Here is a 12,256-nt window from a genome sequence, read left to right as displayed (position 1 = left end):
CTTGTGAACAACACTAACTACAAAGTCGAGGCAGGGAGAAAGCAATTATGAACGAGCTGAACGAACAAAGGGCCTACTCTGTTATCATTCCTGATCGAATTCTTTTTTAAAAAGTCTAACTTGAAAGTGGAATGAATGTTCTGGAATTAAGATTAAGAAACTTTTAGATCTATCTTTCATAGGTATCCAATTGCAAACCAAATAAAAATTTGAGGACAAAACTTAGGAAAAGCCAATCTTTCTATCTGGTAGACCCCCGGAAGAAGACATCCCTAGCAACCTATGATCTGGCTTTCTAAAACGCAACAAAACTTACTCATTCAGGAACAGGGTGGGGAAGAAATCTGTCTAAATTGGTAAAACTCTGAATTATGAAATGTTTTTGAAGGAATCACATTTCTGTAACTTTTGAGTCATGTAATTATTCAATTTAAATCCAAACCTCCAGTTATAAACTGCAAAGTAAGGGAAATCCAAAAGCCAAGATACTGGCAACACTAGATGGACCGCACGGGTGCTGCGTGTTGAAGACCAAGGCTAGATACCAGGTCTGATGCAAAGAATTATAAAAGATGAGGGGGCAGAACAATCTGCAGGTGAAACTCGCAGCAGCAGTGAAGGCACTTACTGGGGTGTGTGTCGTGGGGCAGCCCAGCACTGCGGGCAGAGAGGAAACAGTCGCTCTTGGAAACCTTGGCTGACTCCTATTTCTGTGGACTGCGGAGCCTGAGGTTGGTCTCAGCTTGAAGCAGCAGGTGGACAAAGGCTTTTTTTTTTTTTAAGATTTTATTTATTTATTTGAGAGAGATAGAGAGAAAAAACGTGAGCGGGGGAGGGGGCAGAGGGAGTGGGAGAAGCAGACTCCTTGCTGAGCAGGAAGCCTGGAGCTGCAGGATTCGATCCCAGGATCCTGGGATCAGGACCTGAGTGAAGGCAGACACTTAACTGACTGAGCCACTCAGGCCCTGGCAAAGGTTTTTAAAATGGAAATGTAAGCAGCCTGAATTGTGTCAGCTGGCTAAGTATTTATGGAGTATGTATGTTAAACAAGGTTCCCTGGAGGGAAAAGTCAGAGACAAAAATAAAAAAGAAGATAAAATCCCTAATGGTATTGAGAAGTTATCCAACTAGCTAAGTACATGGGGACGGGAAGTCAAGGGAGCTCACTGGGACACAGCCGCCGAAGTGAGCTTGGACACTGTGTTAAGGGAGTCTTCACAAATTGAGGAGTTAAGGAAAAAAGTGAGTCCAATTTTGTCACCAGGGAAGGAGAGTCCTGACACGTATATCCCAATGACTTTCTAAGGAGGAAGCAAGGACACGATTTCTAATGTGAAATTAACTTCAAAGGTGATACATGTTGCTTAACATTTTCCTTTCTCATATTTGGCATTAGGTTCTTTTGTTTCCATTTCTGCAAGGACAAGAAAACAAATATTCTTCCAAGGTTGTTAAGTTTCTTATAAAATAAACAATGAGTCAGCTGAGAGGTCAAAAAAGATTTCAGCAATAATGTAATTTGAAAGGATTTAATGTTGAACTTCTGCCCTGCCAGCCACAAACTCAAAATGGGATGTTGGCCATATTTGCTATTTCAGCTGTGACTTTATGCTTTTCCTTAGTTTAAGTGGAAACAGAGAGAAAATGAACAAGCGAATGTTTTAGAAATATTTTAGTTCTGAGACTTAGGTTAGTTTTTGCTTCTAGCAATTTAATGTATGTGGTCGCTCCTTCCTTCATTCATCCAAACTCACTTGTTCGAGAAGTATTTACTGAGCATCTAATATGTGCCAGGCACTCACTGCTTAAGGTGCTAAGGCCACATTACTCAGCGAGCAGAAATGCTGTGAGAATTAAAACATGCTGATAGGGAGTGATTACGGGGCTACTTTTGATCGGGTGATCTGAGAAGGTTATTCTGAGAGGTAACACTTAGGATAAAATCTGGGTGATAATAAGGAGCCAACAAAGACAGGGCAAAGGAGAACTGGAACAGGGAGAACAGCTAGCGCAAAAGCTAATCCGAAACACACTTGACCTGTTCCGGCCAGGAGGCTGAAATCTGTGAGGTTGTTAGAAAGTTCGTAGAGACGAGCTTGCAGAGCCCTGCAGGCCAGCAAGTTTGGATTTCATTCTTTTTTTTTTTTCCCCTAAGATTTCTAATTATGTATTTATTTGAGTAGGAGAGAGAGAGAGAGAGCAAGCTCTAATGGGGGCAGGGAGGCCAGAGGGAGGGCAGAGGGAGAAGGAGGGGGAAGAAGCGGGAAGCCTGGATCATGACCTGAGCTGAAGGCAGAAGCTTAATCTTAGTGGACCAAGCCACCAGGTGCCCCTTGGATTTCATGCTAAGTGCAATGGGAAGCTACTAAAATACTTCAGCAGGGCGTGAGGGGAGCTGACTGACATTGTGCAGGGGGCCACGTGAGCCTCTGCCGTGGCCCAGCTGAACACAGCTGAGAGAGCACAGAGGCGCCCTGTTGAGTTTTTCTCACTTTAAATCATGACTCTTGGGGGCGCCTGGGTGGCTCAGTCCATTAAGCATCTGCCTTTGGTTCAGGTCATAATCCCAGGGTCCTTGGATCAAGCCCTGCATCTCGGGTTTCCTACTCAGCGTGGAGTCTGCTTTTCCCTCTCCCTCTGCCCCCCCCCACTTGTGGGCATGTGTGCTCTCTCTCTCTGTCTCAAGTATATAAATTAAAAAAAAAAAATCATGATCATTGACTTCAAGTGGCCTTCAGTGCTGCCTGGCAATCACGTATTTCCCAGGCCTATTAACTGCTTGTCTTCTAGACAACTGCTCCATACACCTTCTCTCTCTGGGAACGTCCCCACCTCCTCAGCCCTGTTCACTCCCACTGACACCCTTGTCTCTTGACTTTACTGAGGAAATGGACGCAATCAGAAGGGAACTTCCATAACCTTACACACCAACCCACACATTAGTGTTTGTATCTACATACGGCATCATCCTTCTGGGTTCTTTCTGTTAGTTCCACCATTTCTGTGTGAGGCCAGCCACTTCACGCTCTCCCCCATCTCTTTCCCAGGACATTCTCCAACAGTTTTCTCTGCTCAGCTGTGCGTCTTGCACACTTAACCTCTCTACTGGATCTCAACTTCTCACCAGCATGGAAACCTTGTGACACTTTTTTCCCCATTAAAAAAAAAAAGGTCTTGATTCCATTTTTCTCTTTAGCTTGTGCTGTTTCTCTGCTACCATTTACAGCAAAGTTCTGGAATATTCATTGTCATCAATTCCGCTTTCTCCATTCTCTCATGAACCTGCTCCAGGGAGACTTTAATGGCTACCACCGTAGTGAAATTGCTCTAACACCCCAGCGGCCTCTACGTGGCTAACCCCAGTGGTCAGTCTCATTCCTCATCTTAATGGCCAGCGTGGTGACCATCCCCAGGATTGGCCTGAGGAGAGCATGCCCTCCTTCCTGAAATACTTGTTTCCCCCCCTTCGGGGACCCACCTCTTGGTTGTCTCCTGTCAGTCACTCCCTCAGCAGTCTCTGCTGCTTCCATCTTATCTTCCCAGTACTGTGAAGTTTTTGTGCCCTAAGATTTAGTTCTTAGATCACTTCGCTATCAGCCTCACTGGCTTATTGATTTCATGTAAAGTTACTCAATGCACGCATGCATGAATGAATGAATGAATGAATGAATGAATGAATGAATGAAAAATAAGGGTAAGGCAATGAAGTAGTTAGGATGATACTTAAATTTTTAGCTTGAGAAATCGCACGGATGATAAGATAGGCCAGCCAGAAAGAGCACGAGGTTCAGGGATTGAGAGATGCTTTAGATGAGTTCATTTGGAGATGACCATTAGGAAACACTTACTTTCACTTGTCTCCTGGAATAGCACACTGCACCGCTTTTCCTTCCACCTCATTAGTCACTCCTTGGTCTCCTTTGCTTCTTCCTTCTCCTCGTCTACACCACTAAATACAGATGTGCCAGGACTCAATCCTTAAGATCCGTATCTATATTCACTCCGTAAGATCTATCCCTAAGGCATTATCAGCCATAAAGTGATGACTCCCAAATGGATAATCTCCAGGGTCTGATCTTTGACCTTCAAATTTCCAAATCTGCTTACTTCACATCTTTGGTCGAAATGTCTAATAGGCATCTCTAGCTTAACATGACCTACACAGAACTCTTGATTCTCAGTCCCACTCACCCAAATGCACATACGTTCCTCTGCAAACCTTCTGCCTGGGGGTTGTGGGGAGGGGGTCCTCAGGCCAGATGCTTAAGATTCATCCATGATAATCCCTATGCCTTCCATCTGTACTAAGTATCGTTAAATCTGTTAACAAAACATACCATGAACCTGACCTTTTCGACCGGTGCCATGCACAGTCCCAACCACCATCTTTTCCTTGGACTAGACTAACCTCTACATTGTTCTTCCAGCCCCTGCCCTCTCCAGTCTATCCTCGATACAGCGGTTAGACTGATCTTTTAAAGATGTCATTCCTCAGCTCAAAATCCTGTGGTTCCAATTACATTTCAAATAAAATGCACACTTTTATGGCTGCCACCTAATTCTCTAAGCTCGCCTCTGTCGTTCATGATCTTTCTGGAAACACAGTGCTTCCAGTTCTTCACAGGGTTTCCTCCTTGTCAGTTTCTGATCAAATGTCACTTCTTTAGAGTGATGCCAGTAATATGATCGTCACCTCCCACCTGTTTTCCTTCTTTTTTCCTCTCCGGTTTTTCTCATTAGCACTTTTACTGCTTGAAATGTTATGCTTATACGCTTCTCTCCTTTATTAAAAAGTAAGCTCCTTGAAAGCAGGTCTGTATCTACTTAAGTAACTGGTTAAATGACAGGAAAAGATCTTCCAAAGAGGTTCAAAGGTAGCCTTACTTTGTTTTTAAATAAATGTAAAATACTAGGGCATATTTTTATGCTGATGGCAGTAATCCCATAGAAAAGAATTTATTAATGCAGGAGCAAGAGGTTAATGCAGAGGGTAGGCAATGCAGACACAAATATAGGCATATTGGTAGAGTTTGAGAAAAGGAGAAAACTAAAACAGGATCTGGGACATGATCCCCATTAGTTCTATGTAATACTATCTTTGGACTCTGTACGTAGGAATGCCTTGATTTTCTGGGAAGTCACCCTCCCCACCTTACCCTTTGCGTGAGATTGACCAAAGTTCGGTGATATACTGAATTTCATGATACATCAAGCCTTTGCAATAAAAAGGTCTTTTTGGCTTAGCTAAAACATTACAGCCCCAGGGTGATTTAAAAAAATAATAGCCTGTACCTTTTTTTTTTTTCCCCCAAGTACTATAAACTAAGACTGACATTTTCATTAGTGCCTCTTTCTCTTTCAGGAACTATGTGAAAAACAACATTTGTTTTATGAGTCATCATCAAGAGGAATTAGTGCCAAAACAGCTTCAAAAAAGAAAACCCCAAGAGCAGCTCTTGGAGTGTAAAAAGCTGTGTGGTAGGGGACAACCGAGGCACCTTTCTCCAGAGACCTAATGGCCTCGAATCTTACAAATGTTATTAAAGAACAATTAGAAAGGTGTCTTCATACCAACACAATATTGGCCACTCCCATGTTTTCTACTTAGTGTCGTGGAGCTAGTTTTAGAGACACCCTGAAATTATAAAGACAACCTTTAACCTTCACCTCTCAAAAGGTCAATGAGGTATGAGATACCGTGATCCCTTTCTTCCTCTGCGTAGGATACCAGGTGAAACAAATACTGGCTGGTTCAATACTTTGCACCTTTTTCACAGAGCAGCCTTTGAAAAACGATGAACTAGCAATGCGATCAACTTTTGCCTTAAGGTATGTATGTGCGGAGGCCGGTTGCGGCTTTATGATTCAGACACCTAAGTGGCCTGAACACGAGCGTACAGTTTTTTGCCCTCTACGACAGTACTTGCACTGGGCCTTCTGTCAAAAAGAACCAGGACACAACGCGAATAATTGCGCCTACGTTCTAGATTAGCAGATGATCCTGGCTGGGCTTTCAGTGATAATGCCTAGTTATAGTTCAATAAGTACAAAGATTATGCAGCTTATTTTGTGAATTATGAACTACAGTGTAAGGCAAAATACCCTTTTATGAATTTTATGTATAAAATGTTAAAAAAACAATTCTGCAATAGTTGAGAAAAATAAACATTGTTCCACCCATTTAAAAAAAATACGACTAGAAAGGACAATTTCGAAATCCTGGGACCATTTTTATTTAGTAGTACCTGTTAGTAAAACCTTAGAAAAGGAGTCAGGCCATTAGGTTATTGATCCAAATCTCTCATCAATTAGGTGTGAGTTACTGAGTCAAGCTATGACACTCTCCTTGGAAGGCTTTCGTGATGACTGAGTAGCGATCCATATAGCCTCCTGCAACTCTTTGCACTTCTCAGGACTAGCACTACCTCGGGTTACGACTACCTCGGGTTGGGCTGTAACTGATGCTGACGTTCAGGTGACTGCGGATGTGGTGAGTGACATTCAGACATCAGGACAACTCCCTCACCATGTTCTCTAGGATGAAACGGAGGTCACCAACTGTACCAGAAACTTGGGTTTTGCCCACACCACAATGAATGGCTCTCTTCTGTTTTTCTCCAGTTGAATATTAAGACTTGGTGAGGTATTTTACCGATGTGCATATGATGACAGAAACTCTACAATAAAGAATGTCGATCTACTTAAGTAGTGACCCATTAAATTACTATTATAAGCCATGGGAGACACACAAAAACTTAAAGCACGAACAACCTAACTTGAAAAAGAATAAAACATGACCGGCCTGAAGAAAAGAGAATCCTAAGGGCCAAAACCCTTTGTTATTTGGACTGGAATTTTCCTATTGGCCCCTAACAAACTGTCCCAGTTTGATATAAGGGTATATGATCTAGGAATTCCCCTATAACGAAATGGAAAGACTATAAATCCATGCAAGTAATAGTGAAACTGTATTAGCAGAGACTCAGGAGAATGACCGCAAGTCCTGATTCTGAAATGCATTGCATAATGAAGACTGGCAGGGAACGTTACGAGGAAGGGAGACTTGAGCTCTTAGTTCTACACGGCACATTTCCTATGCAAGTTAGAGCATGTTTTTCGTTTTTTATTTTGGAAGGAGAAGGAAAAGTGTGTTCTGTAGTGGATCAATTTAAGAAATTTATTACGACTCCTCAGTGGAATTCTATGCTGAGATGACTTTTAAAAAAATCAAGACAGGTAATCGATATGAATTTTTTTTCTTTGTCAAGCATCACAGATTATAAGGTATTTAACAAAACTGTTACATGTTTCCTTGGAAGTTCAAACACTGTATATATACATTAGCAATTTCTTGTTTCAGCCATTCATCACAAATGGGTAGGAAACTGTTCATAAACTTAGGGGGCTTATCAGTAGTGATTTCAACTTCAGTATCTTAAACACTCTTGTATTTTTCTTTTATTATCCTGAGTCTGTAACTAAATAATTCTGTCTTCAAATTTTTACCCAATACACCCCTAACCACAGCCTTTTGATTTTCAAAAATAAAAAAGGGGGAATACTTTATCATTTGTATGTATATATTCACAGTTTTTATTTATAAAAAAATTTACAGCACTTGTGAAGAGCCAGCAGAAGACATCAGACACGCTCATTCTTACCAGCTTTGTTAAGTTTAGTGGGTTAGCCATGACACTTCGCCAGGTGATGCTCACGCAGCAGCCCTGAAACCTGAACTGGCTAGACTGTCTTTCTCCTCTTTTCTGAGAAAGCATTTTGATGAGCTACTGAGCTACCTACTTTTCAAATCACTTGAATACTGAAAATATTACAACATCTGGATCTGCACCTTGACCATATAATCACGTTTCCCCCTTTATTTCCTTTTTTGTGAACATCACAAAACAGGTCACTTATTACTGTTAGTTAAAGCTAAGTGGAAAATCTCAATTTTTAAAAATAATCGCCCAGAACCTGTGACTTCTTCACTGAATTGTATCATCCTCTCTACTTTATGAGGTTTATCTTATTCTACTGGATCTTACAATGAAGCAAATAAACCTGATGTATAAAAGAGAGAGAGAATAAGAGAAGTTTGAAAATCACAATTAAGTCTTTCACAAGAAAGAAAATATAAAAGCTAGCCTTTGCCCCCCGACTGAAGAGTGAGAGGCACACTAGGGGAAGGCATCGAGAGAAAAGAAGATAAAAATAAATAAAAAATAACGTATGTTGTTCAGTGCAGTTTGTAAGGTAGGTTTGGAAGACCTTATAATACCGTAAGGAAAATGAACTAGAACATGGAGGACAAGATGTGGCAAATTTTTCATGAAACTTTCAAAACATTTTGAAAATTCAGGTTTTAGTGGAAGATTGTGTTGGAATATTGTCTCTATTAAGTCCCTACGAAGAAGCTCATTGGACTCTCCACTCAGCTTTATTTCTAAGTGAAATTACTGTTGGTTCTGCTAAACTCCTGATCCCAAGCACAGGTGCAACCTGATTGGGTACTAACCCCAGGGCTCTTGGGTAAGTCTGGGGCCACTGTTTCACAAATGCGTATTTACTGTAACTTTAAGAGGAGCAATCCCAAACACTGACTAGTCGCACTTCTCCATTAAATAGGACAGCAAAGGGAAAGACGTTTCTTGCAAAATGGCTTTCAAGTTCAAGTTGAACTATATTATAATTATACTGTGGCACAGAGGCAGCTTGTGGGCACTTCTTGTTAAAACAGCACAATGTATCAACTTCTGACAAGACTCTTAGTATAGCCTTCAGCACCAACCTAAGATTACTACTTTCCTACAACTAGAGGTGAGTCTTACCAGAATAACAAAAGGACATTTGAGGTACAACCCATCACAGCTTCTTTCTCATATCCGTCTTGTAGGTAAGAGGCTTTGCTTTCCAAAACTACACTTTTGTAACTTTTAAAAGATATTTAACATTTTCTATCATATTAAATTAGCAACAGAAAACATTATGGTTAATCTATAAAGTTCTACTCCGGTTCGCTCCCTAGAGTTTATATACATCCTTTTATTTCTAATCTGCAAGAAAAAAAATTCCTATTTGATATTTGGTAACAGAGCAGTAAAAGATACTATACACATGTGGCATATATATATTTACAAAATACACTTCAAAAAGAAGCCAACACACTTTAGCAAAAGTCTAAGCTTGCATAGATTAAAAAGAAAAAAAGAATTATGAATACAATTTTTGTTAAAATAGAAAATGGGGAATAAAAGTTACAGAATGGATATGAAGAGAGATCTTTTCCAAACTTTTATTTGTGCACATTCAATTGAAAAAGATAACTTTTACAGGTTCTTTGGTGCCCATATTCAGCATACAAAAATGTAAAAGACTATTCACAAATAAAACACGTTAGCTCAAACTGGGAGGAAATAATGACATAACGAAACAATTTAAGGTAGTGCACACTGTGACAGCTCTGCTTACGGGGACATGAGAATTACTGCGAAAATAAATAGAATGTCCTTTTGTAAAAGCAGCAATGTCATGTCTTGTAAACTTCCTTTTTATATTACAGCAAGGTTTGAAATAAAATCCAAAGGGCCTGGAGCTTACACTGTAGCCGTGAATGAATAAAAGAGTCTATTTCCTCAATTACCGTTGGTCCAGTTTTCCTTTTGTTTTGAGTCCAATGTGCAGCAGGTTTTAAAAGGTGCTCAGTTAGGGATTCTAACCAATTACGTGATGAATTATAAAATTTCTTTCCTGCTTTCAAACACAAATGGGTAAATCTGTTCCACAGCAGTCGCAACGGCCTTTACGTTGGGCCCTGTAACAAACACAACGGCAGAAGACGTGAGAAGAGCGCTAAGAACGTGCACTTCCCGGAACTGAAAACATTCACATAGTTTAGACTAGCGGGTTGTTTAAAAAAAAGATCTACACTTTACATAACTATACAGTCATAATACAAACCAAGAGAATAAAATTTTTTTCTGAACAATTCAAGGAAATCTGAAACACAAAATGCTATTATTCATCTTGATTTTGGGCAGTGTGAAGACAGTATATATAAAAATCACATCTAATGGCGCTGTTAGGTGCTGATTAAAGGAAGAAATGATAAATGGGACTAGACACTTTGGTCACTATCCTTTTGGTCACTATAGCCTGGCTTTCAGTTAGGCTACTTCTGATGCTCGTAGGAGTACTGAGGAACCCAGCAAAGTAAAACAAGGCTGCTTCCAAAGTATTGGAAACTGCAGAGTTGTTATTAAGTGGTCTAACCCCCCCCCCCAAGATTTACTAGTACTTGCTACCCACCACATGTTTATTATTAAGCTGGCCATTCATCCTCACAGCTTACTCAGTAAACAGGGGAACACACATGTGGGAAGGGGGTGACAGTGTATGTGGATTAATCCATATAATGCTAGGAATAACTTTTTAAAAACGTACTCTTCCATTTAAATAGCTAAAAAGAAACAATGAAAAGATTTTCATAAAACTTATTTTGAATAAAAGCGGTTTCACTCAAGTACACTTAATTCTCTTGAAAGATGCTGAAAACATACATACTGGACTCACCGTGAACTCTCTGAAGGTACTGACCACGTGTTATCCGGGCCTGCTCCTTCCTGATTCCCCTCCCCTCCCCCACACAGGATAGTGCTTTGCCTATGGGAACCACTCAGTATCTGTTCACTGAATTGTTAACGTTTCATAGGATGTTCCTGATGTAAATATATAATGTATACTAATTAACCCAATTATCTTCAGCTCGTTATTACACTGTTTAATTATCTATTAACTCAGTAAATATAGATTTTACCTATGCATCGTAAACTCTATACTTAGCAGGGACTTATTGATCAATAGACTTTGGGGCCTCTCAGAAGTCTGGGCTCCAAAATGTAGAGAGAGACAGTTGAAAGAACGGAACAAACGGATTTGTTCCCCATCACTCCATTTTCAGATACAAGCATGACGCTGGCAGTAGGCTTTAAAAGTCTCCAAGGAAGATGTGAAAACCCGTAAGATGAGTCAAAACTAAGCTTCCTTGTTCAGAGTCTAGAGGTGTCAATAATGTGTATTTTCCTCTAAGAATTGAAGGAATACAAAGAAAAATTCAAGAACACCAAAGAAATTTCCTGAACTCAATTTAGCTGAAGGTTGGGCCTGACTTTCAAGTGATGTTTCTATACCATTATAAAGATGGTACTTTTAAGCCATCCTGTGTGCTAACTAACGCTCTCCACGCCTAGTCGCTTGAAACCACCCCTTGCAAATACTTATAAAAGATATAGAACAAAATACATGTAAGACATGACATATAGGTACCAATGATAGTTGAATATTTTGCTAATGTCAAACCTCTTCTCTGTGAAGTTTATAAAATGGGTTTCTCTTGAATATTTTAAATGCAAGACATCATAAATTTAAAAAAAAATCATACTATGAAAATATATACTAGAATATTCTTAATAGCTCCAAACTGGAAACCATCCAAATGCTTATGGACAGTATGTTCACATCATGGATACTATACAGCAGTAAGAATGAATGGTCTGGAACTACATGGACTAATACAGATGAATCGCACACTAAGATAATAATGAGTGAAAGAAGACAGACCCAAAATAGCATATGTAAGATTTTAAAATAGTACATAAAAGTAGGGAAAACTAAACTACAGTGTTAAAGGTGAGGAGACTGGCTCCCCTTGAGGAACAGAAGTACCTGAAGGGGACAAATGAGACATTATTTCCATTTGGATATGGGCACCTCACTTGAACCATAACTGACCGTAAGCTCGGTTTCAATATCATAAAATACCTGTTACTGTGATACTTCCTGTTGAAAAAATCTGTAATGTAGCTCTTAGAGATTTTATCCGATAGCACACAGCAGGATGAAGTTCAGGTTCGTAACTATACCAAAAAAAACCCCCCAAAAATCACAATTAATATAAATATTTACAGGCTGACAATAATTATAAATTTGGTAAGCTGTCTTGATTCTTCAAAGACCTACCTGGCATGAGGTCTATTGTTCTTTGTGAATTCTGGCAAACGGATTTCAAATGGCATGTTACACACCGCCAAAACGTTAACGACCTTAAAATCTGTAAATATTACCTGTAGGAGAGAAGAACTCAATGAATTGTTTTGAAACAAAAAAATTACTCCTCAGAAAACAAAACCTGCTCATCAGGGCAATTGTAACTAATTGTTTCAATCCTTAAGAATTAGAGCAACCCAGAAAGAACAGGCAC

The 12,256-nt window shown here is 39.8% G+C and overlaps 2 protein-coding genes across 4 annotated transcripts in view; one reads left to right on the top strand and one right to left on the bottom strand.

Moving 5' to 3' along the window:
• SLC2A12 (solute carrier family 2 member 12) overlaps positions 1-7,566 on the top strand; it is a 53,598-nt gene extending 46,032 nt beyond the window's left edge. For 2 of the 3 annotated variants that reach the window (XM_011228769.3, XM_002922289.4), the window contains one exon: positions 5,363-7,566. In XM_011228769.3, the coding sequence (XP_011227071.1) occupies positions 5,363-5,516 (154 nt within the window). In that variant the 3' untranslated portion in view covers positions 5,517-7,566. The remainder of the gene's footprint in view (positions 1-5,362) is intronic. The other variant, XR_002143311.2, reaches the window with a different exon arrangement.
• Positions 7,567-9,268: 1,702 nt separating this feature from the next.
• Positions 9,269-12,256, bottom strand: part of TBPL1 (TATA-box binding protein like 1) — a 33,471-nt gene continuing 30,483 nt past the window's right edge. Inside the window, exons 5-7 of the mRNA XM_002922288.4 lie at positions 12,016-12,119; positions 11,818-11,912; positions 9,269-9,811 (exon numbers count right to left, since the gene is read on the bottom strand). Of these exons, the coding sequence (XP_002922334.1) occupies positions 9,732-9,811; positions 11,818-11,912; positions 12,016-12,119 (279 nt within the window). The 3' untranslated portion in view covers positions 9,269-9,731. The remainder of the gene's footprint in view (positions 9,812-11,817; positions 11,913-12,015; positions 12,120-12,256) is intronic.

This window comes from Ailuropoda melanoleuca, chromosome 10 (genome assembly GCF_002007445.2).
Source record: "Ailuropoda melanoleuca isolate Jingjing chromosome 10, ASM200744v2, whole genome shotgun sequence".
Classification (NCBI taxonomy): domain Eukaryota; kingdom Metazoa; phylum Chordata; class Mammalia; order Carnivora; family Ursidae; genus Ailuropoda; species Ailuropoda melanoleuca.
This window is presented reverse-complemented; position numbering and strand designations above follow the sequence as displayed.